Raw genomic sequence first — 15,154 nt, forward strand, 5'->3', positions numbered from 1 at the left:
GTGATTTATTTCGTAACGTCTAGTAAGTGTCATCGCGCCGCAGTCAAAGCCTCGGAGCTGGCATTCAGCGAGGGCCCAGAGAATGAAAATTACCAGCTTCCTCGATGAATCACCGCTTTGAAAATTCACCCTTGTGAGAATCCTGTGACTATTTAGAAGGGAAAAAAAAAAAAAAAAAAGAAGAAGATATTACAAGCCTGAGTCTATCACTCATATAATTATCCCTTTCTAGGTTTGATGTGGACAGGGCAGCATTCCTAAGGCACCATAAACATGGCCAGGACCAATAGCGACTTTAGAAATGAAGTGGAGAAGTTCTCACAATTAAGGTGGGGAACCAGGACAGCTACGGATAGGCACATAAATACACAGAACGGCAGGTCTGGGTGCGCACTGTGCGCTCCGGTGCGGGGACGACACCTCCCGCACAGATCGCTTGGCTTGGACTAAAGAGCTACCTGCAGCATGAAGGCAACAGGTTCCTTGGTGCTTCTCAGTCTGCTGCTGCTCTCTTTCTTCTCGGGTAAGTGATCTTTTCCCTAGCATAGGAAGAACAAATTCCCGACAACAGCAAATTTCAGAGAGTCTTGATCACCAGATGACAGGCTTGAAGACAAAGCTGAGGAAGTGGAAAACATCTGCAGGACTTGCTCACTCGTATGACATGTTTCCACTCCTCGGGTGCCTCCGCAATGAATAACGCAGCGGAGGTGTCACTGGGAGACAGAGCGAGGAAATTCTAAGCGGGTCTTTCAGCAAATGTACCAAAGCAAAGAGTAATTACGAATTTTTGGTACAAACGTTCGCTGGAGAGTTTGCTGAACCAGTTAGAGAAGCAGCTCGCTCACCTCAGGGTCGTCAGCTCTTGTTTTGATCCTAAGCATCTTGGCATTTGGTGTTTTCCTTGGAGATGTGGAAACGTAATTAGATGAAAGTTTCAGCTTTCGTTTATGTTGCGGAGAAAAGCTTGAAAATTAAATTCAAATGTCCTCAAGGAGTCAGAACAAAGAGGGCAAATTAAAAGGAGAAAGTACTTATTTATCTGGAGATTTACACATTTCTCTGATGATCTGGGGAAGCTGAGTGATGATTTTTGAACATATAGGTCATGTCAGTGTTATCAATTGCTTGCGTCCAGCTGACCCAGCTCCGGAAGGTTCATGGTAACAGTTCTTGAAGAATGTGCAGAACAAGAATTATTTATACTTGTTTTTCTGTGAATAATTTGACTAAAGAATTCACTTGAGAAAATTGCAAGCTATGCATGGAGAAAGAGATGAATTACTTTGTACGCATTATTCATTATGAAATATTCATCTGTCTCTAATTGAGTCTTAATTGGGACTGGGTTCCGTCAGAGTGCTGAGGCTTCCTTCCAAGGCCAGGCAGAATAGCAGCAAACTCTGTGATCTCCCATAAAATAAACAAATGTCAAGAGACATCATCACAAAGTCTTCTGTAGCCGCATGTAATATTTATAAAAAATATTTAATGAGCTGTTTTGCGAATAATACACAGTAGCCGTAACACTGACACCTAAGGCAGCCTAGCCTAACCTAACATGACAAATACAGCAGCACCGGAGGTAAAACACCAAAGGGCAATACAATGAGCAGAAGGAGGAGGGTGGGTTGATGGATGATGGTCTAACTGACTGAGGCTTGGGTGGGATTACCAACTGTAGGACAAGATCCCCCCATCTGCTGCCCCAGCGACCCAGCAGGTACAGCCTCACATCTGAATCCTGCTGCCTCGTGAGGTTCTGAGTATTTGTCTCGCAGTGTTGTGACCCAGATTCTGCAAATCTGTGTTCAATCCACCCTTGAGTGTCAGGCTCCCCCTTAGAGACATCGCAGGGTCACCCTGTCCCAGAGCCATGAGTCAACCCATGTGCCTGGCTGCAGTCTTTTCAGGGAAGAAATAAAAAGAGGACAGACTGATCAGCTGCAAGCCCAGAGCCTGTTGGTACAGTGGGTATTTTTGTGCTCTTGCTGACTGGCACTGCCTGTTCTGCTCCGTATCACCCCATGATGTCCCTTTGTACCTCCCCTGGGATGAGGTTGCTCCAGGAGGGTCTCAGGGCTGTGCTGTGCTGAGGATGGCTGTAAAGCTGACCACGGGGTCTCCTTCTCCGTGGTGCACTCTCGTTAGCAGTACTGGCCATTTGCACTGTTCAGAGGTGCAGCAGCTTTCGCCTTAGAAGTGAATATAGCTTTAAAATCTCAGTTGAGCGCAGCTCCAGATCCGATATGGCAGCTCGCTTCCCCGGGAGTGGCTGCCTTCCAGGAGCTTGGGTTGTGTGTCTGAGGTGCAGTTAGCAGCTGAATGACTGATTACATGGTATTTTAGTAACATTTTTCAAAAAAAGCAAAATACTGAAAAGCAATTCAGATAATGTATTTCCTGCCCACTCCTCCGCTGCACAGGATGACAGAGTAGAAAAAACCCCACAAACCTGGTGTATGTTTCACTGTGGTTTGTGACTTTAGTTCAGCCTCTATCGGAAAATAATGCTGGTATGTAAAACCTCTGTTGTTGGTCTGTGTTTTTTTTATTTCAGATGCAGCAGGTCAAGATATTGAAGAGGTTAGTGCCGCTGTTTCTGCTTACTGAATCTGCATTTTCTAGAGGAATGGTTTTGTAACCAAGATCTTGGTGCATGGTAAACAGTTTTTAATGTCTGCTGAGTGCAGGTGGGTCCTTTCAAGATGTCTCAGCACTTTGGGGAGTTTACCATTGTACAGGGGCTGTTATGTGTGGCACTAACAAGTAGACTGTGGAAACAGACGGTTGGTTTAGCAAATGCTTCCCATGATGAGGTGCTTGCACAGGGCAGGGTACCTGCACAGGGTTGTGTTTGTCCGTGTTGCTCCACTGGCCAATCTCATGAAGCAAACGGACTATTGAGAGTGTTTTATTCCCCCAAACAAAGTTTATCACTGGGGCTTGTCCAGAGACAAAATACATTTCATGGACACCATTTTTTAATTCCCCCCAAGCTGCAGTTTTCTCCTCCTTTTTTCGGGAAGGCAGGAAGCTCAGCAAGCGCCAAACCGGGTGCACAGTTTTGCAAGATCCGCGAGGCCAGGCAGCAGTGAGCTGCCCCAATGCCAAGTGCTTGCAAGAGCATCCGTGCTGACTCCTCTCCTGCATGCCTGGGCTGATCCTTCCATGTCTTTGGGAGATCAAGACTTCTCCCAGGTGACTACAGCTTCCCTCCTCAAACACAGGGCAGAAATTCCCCTGAAACATCGCTTCTGTTCATCTCTGACAGGTTTTTTTTTCTTTCAGTAAATGGGCAGTGTCTGTCATCACCACTGCTTTTGTCCTTTTACCAGAAAAAGCATTGTATTAGTGACCTTGTATCCAATTTGGAAAGTGAAAGAGAGAAAGAAAGAGAGAAAGAGAGAGAGAAAGAGAGAAAGAGAGAAAGAGAGAGAGAAAGAGAGAAAGAGAGAGAGAAAGAGAGAAAGAGAGAGAGAAAGAGAGAAAGAGAGAAAGAGAGAAAGAGAGAAAGAGAGAAAGAGAGAAAGAAAGAAAGAAAGAAAGAAAGAAAGAAAGAAAGAGAAAAAGAGAAAGAAAGAGAGAAAGAGAAAGAAAGAGAGAAAGAAAGAGAGAAAGAGAAAGAAAGAGAGAAAGAAAGAGAGAAAGAGAAAGAAGGAGAGAAAGAGAAAGAAAGAGAGAAAGAGAGAAAGAAAGAGAGAAAGAGAAAGAAGGAGAGAAAGAGAAAGAAAGAGAGAAAGAAAGAGAAAGAGAGAAAGAAAGAAAGAGAGAAAGAGAGAGAGAAAGAGAGAGAGAAAGAAAGAGAGAGAGAAAGAAAGAGAGAAAGAAAGAAAGAGAGAAAGAAAGAGAGAGAGAGAAAAAGAGAAAGAAAGAGAGAAAGAAAGAAAGAGAGAAAGAAAGAAAGAGAAAGAGAAAGAAAGAAAGAGAGAAAGAAAGAGAGAGAGAGAAAGAGAGAAAAAGAGAAAGAAAGAGAGAGAGAAAGAAAGAGAGAGAGAAAGAGAGAAAGAGAGAAAGAAAGAATATGGGAGTCCTAAAAGGTTTTTTTTCATTCCTTTTGCAGATTTGTAGGGAGTTTGTGGAGAGAAGCGTGTACTGCACGAGGGAGTCCAACCCTCACTGTGGCACGGATGGCGTCACGTACGGAAACAAATGTGCCTTCTGCAAGGCAGTGCTGTAAGTGAAAGCAGAGGGGATGGAAATAACAGAGAGAATCGGCTCCATTTCCACACATCTAATGATGTTCTTCATGGCGGGGGGCCCTGCATCCAGGCTGCTCTTCTTGTATAGACCAGCCCCTGAATCATGCCGAGTGGAATAATTGCTCTTTGGAACAGAGCTGTGTGATTGCAAGTTAATTTTAATTCATTTCTAGGCGCTGCACGCTGCTGGTTACCATGCCGAGAGGCAGCACAGGGCCTGGGAGGCAGTTGTACCCTGCCTGTACCTTCTGCACGCACTGAATTGATGCACATTTCCCACTACATGCCACAGGCTGCAACTCTCACTGCCCACACTTCTGGATACCGAGAAGTGTCTGCAGGAACACAGGAGCTGAGCTGTGCCAAATGATTCCTGAAAAGTCTGAAGGGACTTTGTGGAACAAGACAAAAAAATCTCAGAGGAAGAACCTGACTTTCTCCTTTTCCTGAGCTCTGTCACCTTTTAAAGGAGGTGCAATAGCAGGCAGCACCCCAGGACTGAATGAGCTTGCAAAACATGCTTTTTTTCCTTAGCAGTCCTTTACATTTGGTGTGCACTCAAGGCTGCTTTTCCCTAGGGTTAAGCAGAGAAGAGCAAGGAAAGGAGAAAATGTCTTGATGTTCCCTGGGAGGCACCAGTGTACACTAGAATGAGTCAGGCAAACAGTGCTGTTTGGACAGACGAGCTCCTTGTCCCACACCGCTGTGTCTGTCATACGCTGCTTTGTCTAAGTTTGTGTTGCTCCTTTTACAGGAGAAGTGGAGGGAAAATAAGATTGAAGCACCTGGGGAAATGCTGAATCCTCCCTGTCACCGAGGAGCAACAGCTGAGCCCCCGTGAGCAGCGGCTGCAGACGCCTGTGCGCGGACACGGGAGCAGCGCGCCCTCATCTCTGCCCTCTCTGCTCAATAAAATGAAACTCAGCACCATTCTTTGGCTGGATTCCTTTTTCTGTAGCACCCAGGAAAGCACTTTGAATGCCTAATGCATGGCTTTGCTATCCCGCGCTGTTCCATCACCCCCCTCCCAAGGCGCTCCCCATGCTGGAGCAGCGATACCGATGGCTCCCATGGGCTCTGTGCCCCCATCCGCAGTAGCCGTAGCTCTTCTGTCCCCATCCTGCCTGACAAATTGTCACACGCCTGCTGGGCAGCCAAGCAGCACAACCGCCTGTGGGCTCCTGCCCAATTCTCCCCATCCCAGGGGGTGGGTGACAGCGGGCGCCTTTATTCTTTACCCAGCCCCCCATAGACATGTTCCTTCCTCTCTTGGAGGTTATTGTGGGAGGGTGACAGGAGAGCTGGTGAACAGCGTGACTGCATATGCCTCATCTCCTTTGGAAACCAGAGACAAACAAGCTGAGGCTAGGGAACATTGCTCCATTTAAGCCTGCAACAAGAAGATGGCAGGTGGAGGCTGGTTTTAGGTAGAAGCTGCGAGGCTCTTCTTTCCAAATCGGTCTCTTTCTTCTTCGTTCTAAGAGAGTGCTTTGTCTTGAAAACTGTGAACTCAGCAGCATTAGTTTCCTGCTGTCAAGTGGTTTCTCATGCTAATAAAATTATATTTAGAAGAGCAACAGATTGTCTAGTATGTCAATAATTTTAAAAAAATGTATTCCCTGGAGAAGAGCTGTGGGCTTCTTCTCCCCTCCTCTAGGATAAGTTCTCCCTGAATCATACATAGACCTTGATTTCATAGGCACAAGGATTTGTATTTATTTACAATTTTTAATACTCATAGACATAATTCCTTTCTTTTCACACTGCTGCCCTCTATCTTCTTGATGCTGGCTGGAAAATCCCTCTTTGTGCGAACATGAGAAAATGAATTCTATAGTCTCTCACCGTTGACTGTGCAAAATTCACACAGGGAAATAAATACTTGTGACATCCCCTTGTTAAAACATTGGCAGGAGATCAATGGGACACCAGCTCCTTCATGCTAGACACTCGACTTTCAAAGGGAGCTTTAGATTTTATCATGAGCCTGAGGGGTCAACATATTTTGCAAGCACCTAAATGCTGAGCATCTAAACCTCTAGACCTTGTTTGAATAGAGCTGGAGTGTTTGCTTATGTCATGGTTTAACCCTGGCTGGCAATCAAGCACCACACAGCCACTCACTGACTCCCCTGCATCCCCGGTGGGTTGGGGGGAGAATCAGAACAGTAAAAGTGAGAAAACCTGTGGGTCAATATAAAGGCAGTTTAATAGGCGAAGCAAAAGCCCTGCATGCAACCAAAGAAAAACAAGGAATTCATTCACCCCTTCCCATCAGCAGGTGTTCAGCCACCCCAGGAAAGCCAGACTTGGGAAGACAAATACCAGCACTCCAAATGTCCCCAACTTCCTTCTTCTTCCCACAGCTTTATATGCTGAACATGAGCTCATATGGTGTGGAACGTCCCTTTGGTCAGTTTGGTTCAGCTGTCCTGGCTGTGCCCCCTCCCAATCTCTTGTGCAACCTGCAGCCTTCTGGCTCAGAAGTCCTTGACTTGGTATATACATTGCTTGGCAACAACCAAAACATCAGTGTATTATCAACATTCTTCTACTAAATCGAAAACACAGCGCTATACCAGCTACTAAGAAGAAAATTATCCAAGCTGATGGGTGGATGCCAGGGACAGGGTAGGAGTGCGGCCATAGCCACAGCCTGTCCAGAGTGAGCTCCTGTTTGTGTCTGGCTGCCCTCCTGCACACGTACCAAACCAGAAACCAAACCTTCAGCCACTGCTTTTCCTTTGGTTTCCTCTCTCCACCTTTCAAGATGTGTAGAGTTTGGGGGATTTTTTTCTGACAGCTTTGAAAGGTGAGTGAGTCATGATACATTTCAGATCTCTCTTCTGTTAGATAACATGAGCATCTTCACAGCTTTTTCTCTCTCTGGGGAGGAAGGGTCCTTAGCTACAGGGCAGAGGCTGGACTGGAGCTGCCCTCGCATCCTGGTTGCTGCCAAGACCTGCCTCTTGCAGCAGAATGAGGGTCCTGTGCTCCCTGCGTCTCACTCTTTTCTCCTTGGCAGTTAAAATGATGGAAGAATCTAATTTGTGCTTGGTTGCTCTTACTGAAAGGAAGCCATTGCTCATAGCTGAGCACCCTCCCGTGACCGGACTATGCATATGGCAGAGGGGAAGGATGTATTTCCATCTAACAGCTTCACTTTGCTGGTGAGGCAGCTGATACATTATTGTGTCCAGGATCTTGGCCCATTTAACTTGTGTGCTCCACTGCTTCCTCCTCCTCCTCCAGCACAGCCACGTGTCACTGTCGCAACTCAGTTGAATCCTTTGTCCTACTTTTTTTCCCTTGACATTCACAGCTTTTGACAAGGTTTTTCTAGCTGCCATGGGATAATCTTGGGGTGGTGGTGCAGACTGCAGGGTTCCCACAGCCCAGCCGGGGAGGAGCTCTGGACTTGGTTATCATTTTAGTTCATCCTCTTTCTCCTAAGAGAAGACAGGCTGGATCGGGTTGGAAGGGACTTCAGTCCAACCTTCTGATCACATGAGGGTCAGTTCTGAGGTCAAATCAGGTTACTCAGGGCTTTATCCAGTCTAGCATGGAAAACCCCCAAGGGTGGAGAATGTATGATCATAGGATCGTTTATGTTGGAAAAGACTTTTAAGACCATGAAGTCCAACCATTAACCTAGGACTGCCAAGTCCACCACTAAACCATGTCCATGTCTTTTAAATACCTCCAGGGATGGTGACTCAACAGCTTCCCTGGGCAGCCTGTTCCAATGCTGGATTTGATTCCATTCACCACAACTCTTTGGGCCAGGCCACCCAACCAGTTTTTTATCAAGGGAAGAGTATGCCTGTCCAAGCCATGAGCAGCCAGTTTCTCCAGGAGAATGCTGTGGGAAATGGTGTCAAAGGCTTTACTAAAGTCCAGGTAAACAACATCCACAGCCTTTCCCTCATCCACTAAGCCAGTCACCTTGTTGTAGAAGGAGATCAGGTCAGTCAAGCAGGACCTGCCTTTCATAAACCCATGCTTACTGGTCCTGATTGCGTGGTTGCCCTGTTGGTGCTGTGTGATGGCACTTAAGATGATCTATAACCTTTCCTGGCACCAAGGGCAGACTGCCAGGCCTGTAGCTCCCCAGATCCTCCTACTGGCCCTTCTTGTAGATGGACATCATATTGCTGACCTCCGGTCAACCAGGACCACCCCGGTTATCCAGGACTGCAGATAAATGATCTCCTGTGGCCACCTATCCCAGGGTTTGACTGTTATCATGGTAAAGAAATTTTCCTTGTATCTGGTTTCCACCTCTTTTGTTTCAACTGCCTCATCTCCAAGCCATGCACCACCGTGAGGAGCCTGGCTCCGTCTGCTCAGTAACCTGCTTGTTAACTGGTAGGCTGCCTTTATGTTCCCCTGAAGCCTTCTTGTCACCAGGCTGAACAAGACCACCTCCCTCCACCTCTTCTCACGGGGCAAATGCTCCAGCCCCCAACTCTCTTGGTGACTCTTCGCTGAACTTTGTCCAGTTTTACAGTGTCTTTCTTATATTGGAGGGGGGCCAAAAACTGACCATGGGAAGGAAGGCTGAGCTATAGGGACAAGGAAAAGGATTGTTTGGGGAGCAGGTGTGAGAACTGTATTGCAGGGGACTGAAAAGATGTAGATGGTGACAGTTGTAGGGAGTGGCAGAAGGGTGTCAATGTGTATTGGGTCCTTTAAGGATTAGAGAGCAGCTGATCATGCTCTGGGGTGAAATGGCTTCCAGATGCTGGGAATCAGCCAATAGTTCTGCCTATCTCCATCACAGCTGAAGGATTTAATTAGGACCCGAGGGGAGGCATTAGGTTGTTTTCACAGGTTCCAGAGCAAAGAGAAGGTGAGGAGTTTCCTTTGTGGTGTTTGTTTGGTGTTTTGGTTTATTTTTCCTCTCTGAAATAAGCGTGTCCTTTAGGAGCTGCTCATGGGAGTAGCTGCAGTAATTGTGGCTGGTGTTGGTGTCATATAAGGCAACTTTAAAAATGCTGGTGAAGGCTTATAAAATGCTTGTGGGTTATCATAGCATGTAAAGGGAGAATGGGAGAGACATAAGTTATATTCATACAGAAAGGCAGGTACCACATAAAGAATTGCTTGTTTTAAAGCTCCAACGATGAAATGGTGCTCCAAGGCATCTCTTTGGCTTTGACACCTATGGGCCAGTGAGGGGCAAGAGCTTCAATAAGGTCAGGTCCTCAGGTCTCTAGAGGAAGCAGAGCTTTGGCAGAGCCTCAATCAGGACTTGAAAGATAAGGTCAGGCTGAGCTTCTGCTGGGCCTAGAGGGATGTTCTGACCAACCTGAGACTGGCCCCAAACAACAGCTTCAGTGCTTGTAGCAGAGCTGGACCCAGTACCCAGCTTGGGAAGCAAAGGTTTCCCAGGGATGTGAGAAAAGTGGTGGTGCTGTGTAATGCAGTGCTTCCCTTTCTGAGCTAAACCAGCTCAATTAATCGGCAGCAAACTGAAATGTCAGTATCGTGACAAGGGCTGGCTGTGACCCTTCTGGCCTTCTTCCCAGAGAATGCCGTGCCTTTCTTGGGAGGGTGGCTTTGTGGAGTGACCTGTAATAAAACCATCAGCTGCTCAAGTTCTGCCCTGTAAAAGCCTCCTCCTGTCGTCTTCCGTTTCTAGATGTACCCTTAATCCTTATTCACAATTACAACCGGCAAGCGGGTGCTCCAATTTTGCGTGATGATGATGATGTCCCACTACAAGGAGCTGAGAGGAGCCGCAGAAGGTCCCTGCGCTGCTGCCCGTCCCATTGGGGACCGCGCTGCCCAGCGCAGCTCTGCCGGGATGTGGCTGCGGGGCCGCTGCTCCTACCCGGGCATCGGGCTCCCCCTTGTGACCGCCGGGCACAAGCCGGGACAGGGATGCTGCTCTGTCCTGCTGGGCAGAGCTCGTTCGGGACAGAGGCCCCGATGTCCTTCCTCCTTGTGCCAAACTTTGGGAGCAGGTCAGCTCTGCTCCGATGAGCAAAATGCCATCTTGTGGTCCTAGTGCTCTGCCCAGCCACGGAGCTCGTTTTACCTGTTGAAGTCTTGTTTAAAATTAGAGGTGTGAACAGCAGAGCCGTGCAGAAGCAGAGGTGACGTTGCCCTCAGAGACTCGCAGGTTACTGAGATTGCAGCGCCGTCCAGGGTGGGTGTTCATATTAGCTTATTTTTGCCGAGCCCCACAGCAGTTCTTGCAATTAATTATGCAAATGCAGATCTTCACTGGGCAGGAAGGCACTGGCACTGTGGGCTGTCCTAGTAAATTGCTTGTTTGTTACTGCTGCCTTGTCTCTCCCTCCTGGCAGCTGTTCTCCCCCTTTCCTGAGACCACTGTCAGGCCAGGGTGCTCTGAACAAGTTTCCTGGGCTCCTGCAGGCCCACCACCTCTCAAAGAGCTCAGGCACAGTCTCAGCATGTCCCCTTGACATAACAGATAAGAGGTAGCTCTAATCAACGATGTCCTTGGCCTGAGGCTGCTCAGGCTGCTGTCTACCCCAGAGCACTGCTCACCTCTCCTGCAGCCACTGGAGGAAGAAGTTTGGGGGCAGGGAAGTGCTGCTGAGGTGAGCTGGGCTTCGCACCTCTAGGATTTGGAGACAACTTTCCAGTTATGCTGTTGCTGGCTGCAAATATTGAGATTTAGCATCAGTGGTGGAATTCCAGGTGCAATGTGCTTGTTCTGCTTGTCACTGAACCCGCCCGAGGCTTGGGCTCTGCCTCTGTGAAGTAATTTCTCTCTGTTAATGCTGCAACAAAGGAGAAAGCTGCTGTGTACCCTTGTATCCAAGCAGCTGTGGCTTGGCACAGTCAGAGCTGGCGCAAGCCCCCTCTACTCTAACAGGCCCTTGGAGGACCTTTCACTGCTGAGGCTGCTCTGCTGTTTGCTTTTATATCTTGGTGGCCTGTTTAGCACCTGCAGAAGGTTCTCTGAGATGGTCCAGGCCTTGGCGTTGTCTCTCAGAGGCCTGGCAGGATGGTGATGCTCCTCCTCTTGTGGCCAAAGTGCGGAGCGACGGAGCAGGGGAGAGTGCAGTACCAAGGATGGACACTGGATGCTGCCACAGACCGGCTGGTCTGATCAGCGTTCCTGTGTCTATTCGGCGCTGTCATTCTTGCTATGGGATTTTTCTATTGTAAAGCCCCAGCTCCTGGAGTGTAGTAATTAGGTGAGACCTAAACTTCTACCTTCCTTAATATGTATGTGTATTTATATAGTTTAAGCCCCTTTCATGTAAGGTCAAATCGTGACTCAAGCGGAAGGCTGAGAAAACTCCAAGACAGAATAATAAACTTGCTTGAAAAATCAGCTCAATGTTGTAGTGCAGGGGGCAAACACTTCCAGTGGACTCAACCCCAGTTCCTGTTTTGTTTGCAAGTCTGATTAGCCCTGGGTCATGTCGTGCAAACATTCACCTGGTAGCTCCAGGAGCCTGAGATGTCACAGCTGCTGAGACAAAAATGTGACCTTCCTGCCAAGCTCTGGTAACAGCCCGTATTCCGGCCTCCACGGGGCTCTGCTCCTCCAGTCTCTCCAGTTGCACTCGTGGTGCAGCCATTCCCTTGGCATCAGCCCTGAGCCCTGGCTGCCTTTGACATAACAGGTGCTGCATCTCCCTGTGGCTTTTTGGATGCGGAAAACAAACCAAAAACCCTCAAAAATTAAAACAGGGGCTTTTGCAGGTGCACATGCTTGTTTCTTCCCATTTGGTTGAGCTCTGCAATCCCCTGGGGCAGGTAGCAACTATTTACAGCCTGGTTTTAACATGAAACTTCAGGTATGTGTATATCTGCTCACAGCTCCAGAACTTTTGTCTGTTGTGACAAGTTCTTGCCAGCCGCAGTGCCGTGCTCCAGGGAATGGTCTCAGCTCCAGAGCATGAGGCATCACGAGTACGGAGAAGGGCAGGGAGATGGGTGGTGGCAGAAGAAACCATTCATGTTCCATCCACAGACAGACCCCAGTCACACTGTTTGTAAGAGGAATGTCTGTCTCATCCTGGATCTGTAGGGAAGCCTGTCATGTTTGTTTGGAAACCTGGCAGCAGGCAATAAAGCAGCTGTCTTGAACTGGTCCAGGTCCTTGTTGCAGGGTGGGAGACACTGTTTGACACTCCGGTTGCATGAACACCCTGCCCGGTGCTGTCTCTGCTAGGCGAGATAAGGTCACTCTGTGCTGTCTCCTGCTTCTGTAAAGCTGGTGCAATCCAGCCTGTGCATGTTAATTGTTCCTGGCAGAAGCTTTAGCTCAAAAGCTCCTGTCTGGTTTCCTTCCTGGCCTTGAGCACTTTGCTGTGGTGCTTGTCCCATGCCTGGCCCAAGGCTTCTGCTCAAGCCCCAGGAAAGGCAAGGTGGGAAGGGGGTGTAAAGCTCAACTGATCCTTGTCAAAGATCGACCAGTGCTGGAAACTCTGCCCATGACTCTGTATTTGTCCTTCTTACTGCCCCAACAGTCTGGTAACTTAGTGCTGTTGCTGGTCTCTGGCTGGATTCAAGATTCTTTGGAGGGAACACTGACTTTTTTCCATTCGTAATTTCTGGAATTGTGCCCTGTTCTTGACTAAGTCATGTTCTGTGGGTCTATAGTTATCTGTTGCCTAAATATCCATTAGGGGATTTTATATGTTAACCTCACAAGATCTACTGCTGTTTTTGATGTTCTCATCTCACCAGCTGTCCACAACCTCTGCATGCAATGTGCTGGGTTAACTACAGGGCAAGTAGAAATGTGGACAGTTGTGTGTGGTGTTGGTTGGGTGGTAACTCACCCTTATCTCTGCCCCCCAGTTGTGCACTCGGGTTCCCAACACCCAGCTGAGGCTTCTGGACCAGCACGGAGCTGCGGGGCTCTCGCTGGACGTGGCTCGACAGGGCTTTCCGTGCATTGGGGAGTATGAATGGTTCCGAATCAGCAATGTAAGTTGAATTGGACAACTGTCTTATCGCATCTCTGAGGTTAAAACCAGGCACTGTCACATAGCTTGGTCAGGGATTGTTGGAATGAGTGACAAGCTATGAATTCAGTTTTATCAGTAGCAACAGTATTGTTTCAATGCCACATGGATGCGTTTCCAGTCCATAAAACCATGTATTATATAGTTTAGTAGTTGCAGAAGTAAGTCTACCTAAATTTACTCAGTTTTGGTCTATCTAAAGCAAACATCTTTTCAGGGGGTGTTTTGATATTTTTCAGCCAACCAACCAAACCAGTCATATTAGACTGAGGAAAAAAAAATCACTTTGGGTTACTTAAATTCTTAAAATTTAGAACCAAATGAAAGTAGAAATGTGCATGCAAAATAGAATATTTTGATTCTGTTTAAAGAAGTCAGATTTTTCAATCATTTGCCTGTTTTCTTCCAGCGAGAGCTACTCAATTCAAAACAAAGTAGTTTAATAGCTTCTGAATGTGTTTATCTCAACTATTTTACTATTTGTGGGGGTGGGAATATTGCTCACATGTAACTGCTAACCCAGGTGTATCTGCATAACACCATCAGAAAAGGGCTGGTGTATGAATGGCCAGGCTGAAGCCTCATGTACTTACTGGGGATCTGAAAGACAACGGGGATTGCAGTGTAGGTGATCTGGAGCGGATAATACAGCTGGGCTGGGAAAGAAAGGCCTAAAATAGAGGGTGTCATCCAGCAGATAAACCAGGCAGGAGAGTCAGACTTAGCACTGTGAAGCATCATGGACGTTTCCCACCATTCTCTAGGAAAACCTAACCAGACTGAAATTGTTCATCTCTTACCATGAGGCAGTTCCTCCTGACCCTTGATCTTTTGAGCCGCTTACACCTAAAATATGCCCTGATTAGTGAAGAGCCCTTTCAAAGCACACGTCTGGTGACTTATGGTTGTCACAAGATATTGCTGACAAGGTTTACACAAGAAACTCATAACATTTGAAAGATGTACCTTATCTTCTCCAGGAAGGATCAGTATTTTTCTCTTCTTTTCCTGTTATTGTCTCCCTCCATGTTTCCTTTTCACAGAATCTCTCTCCATAAAGCACCTTATCAGCCACCCCGCATTGGGTGCCATGGTCGCCTATGCTAATACCAGCTGGCACCTGCCACAAATGCTGCAATATCAATAGCGAAATGTCAGAGGATTCTGCCCTTTAACACCTCTTCATTCAGCATTTCTGGTTTTAAACAGCTTTAATGAATCAGAACTGTTCACTTTACCCTCTCAAACTTGGTTTTCTACCTCGGCTTCGCCTTCTTGGTAGAAATAAAGTGTTCAGCACTTCTCACATCAGCCTTAAATACATCCTGAGCAGGCAGAGTGGAAAATTGTCTTAAACCCTTTGGCATCCACTTGCTGTCAGTTGCATGTCAAGTCAGGAATAAAAATTGGCAACTAGCTGTAGATTTCACAGTCGTGCAGCAGGATTTGTGGAGCTGAATTTGCAGTTGAGTTCTTGGCTTCAGCTGTCACTCCATGTACCTCCAGTGATGGGCATTTGTGCCACAGTGAGGCATTAGAGTTGTCAGATATCCAGAGCTTACAGAAATAACTTCATTTTCAAATGGACTGTCTCTTTTGGTATGAATAATCAGACAGAACAACATAGAAAATACTTGACGTGCACTGGGAGTCCAGTACAGTCTCTGACACATGAAAATATTTGGAATATTTCAGACTCCATTTAGCTCTTCTCCAGAGTTTTGCAGAACAGTAAATTATGCGCTCTATAATTAAGCCACACACTCTGTCTTTGATTACGCTTGAATCCTATTTCTTTTAACAGAGACTGTGAAAGCTATTGATCAAATACTTCTCAGGGACCTCACTATAATTGAAGAGAACTGAATGTTAACAGAGAACAAGGCATTAGACTTTGCTGTTGAGTTATTCCCAAGGCTCAACTACACTTTGGAAATACAAGTAGGTCAAAACTGCCTTTGCTTTGACAAAAACTCAATTAGAGTGTTCTTC

At 47.0% G+C, this 15,154-nt stretch overlaps 1 protein-coding gene across 1 annotated transcript; it reads left to right on the forward strand.

Moving 5' to 3' along the window:
• Positions 1-414: 414 nt before the first annotated feature.
• On the forward strand, positions 415-5,362 carry LOC136107717 (serine protease inhibitor Kazal-type 6-like). Its single transcript, XM_065848974.2, has 4 exons — positions 415-523; positions 2,561-2,586; positions 4,064-4,176; positions 4,957-5,362. Exons 1-4 carry the CDS (start codon positions 466-468, stop codon positions 5,000-5,002), a joined length of 243 nt encoding a protein of 80 aa, XP_065705046.1. The 5' UTR covers positions 415-465; the 3' UTR covers positions 5,003-5,362.
• The last annotated feature ends 9,792 nt before the right edge of the window (positions 5,363-15,154 follow it).

This window comes from Patagioenas fasciata, chromosome 14, assembly GCF_037038585.1.
Source record: "Patagioenas fasciata isolate bPatFas1 chromosome 14, bPatFas1.hap1, whole genome shotgun sequence".
NCBI classification, from domain to species: domain Eukaryota; kingdom Metazoa; phylum Chordata; class Aves; order Columbiformes; family Columbidae; genus Patagioenas; species Patagioenas fasciata.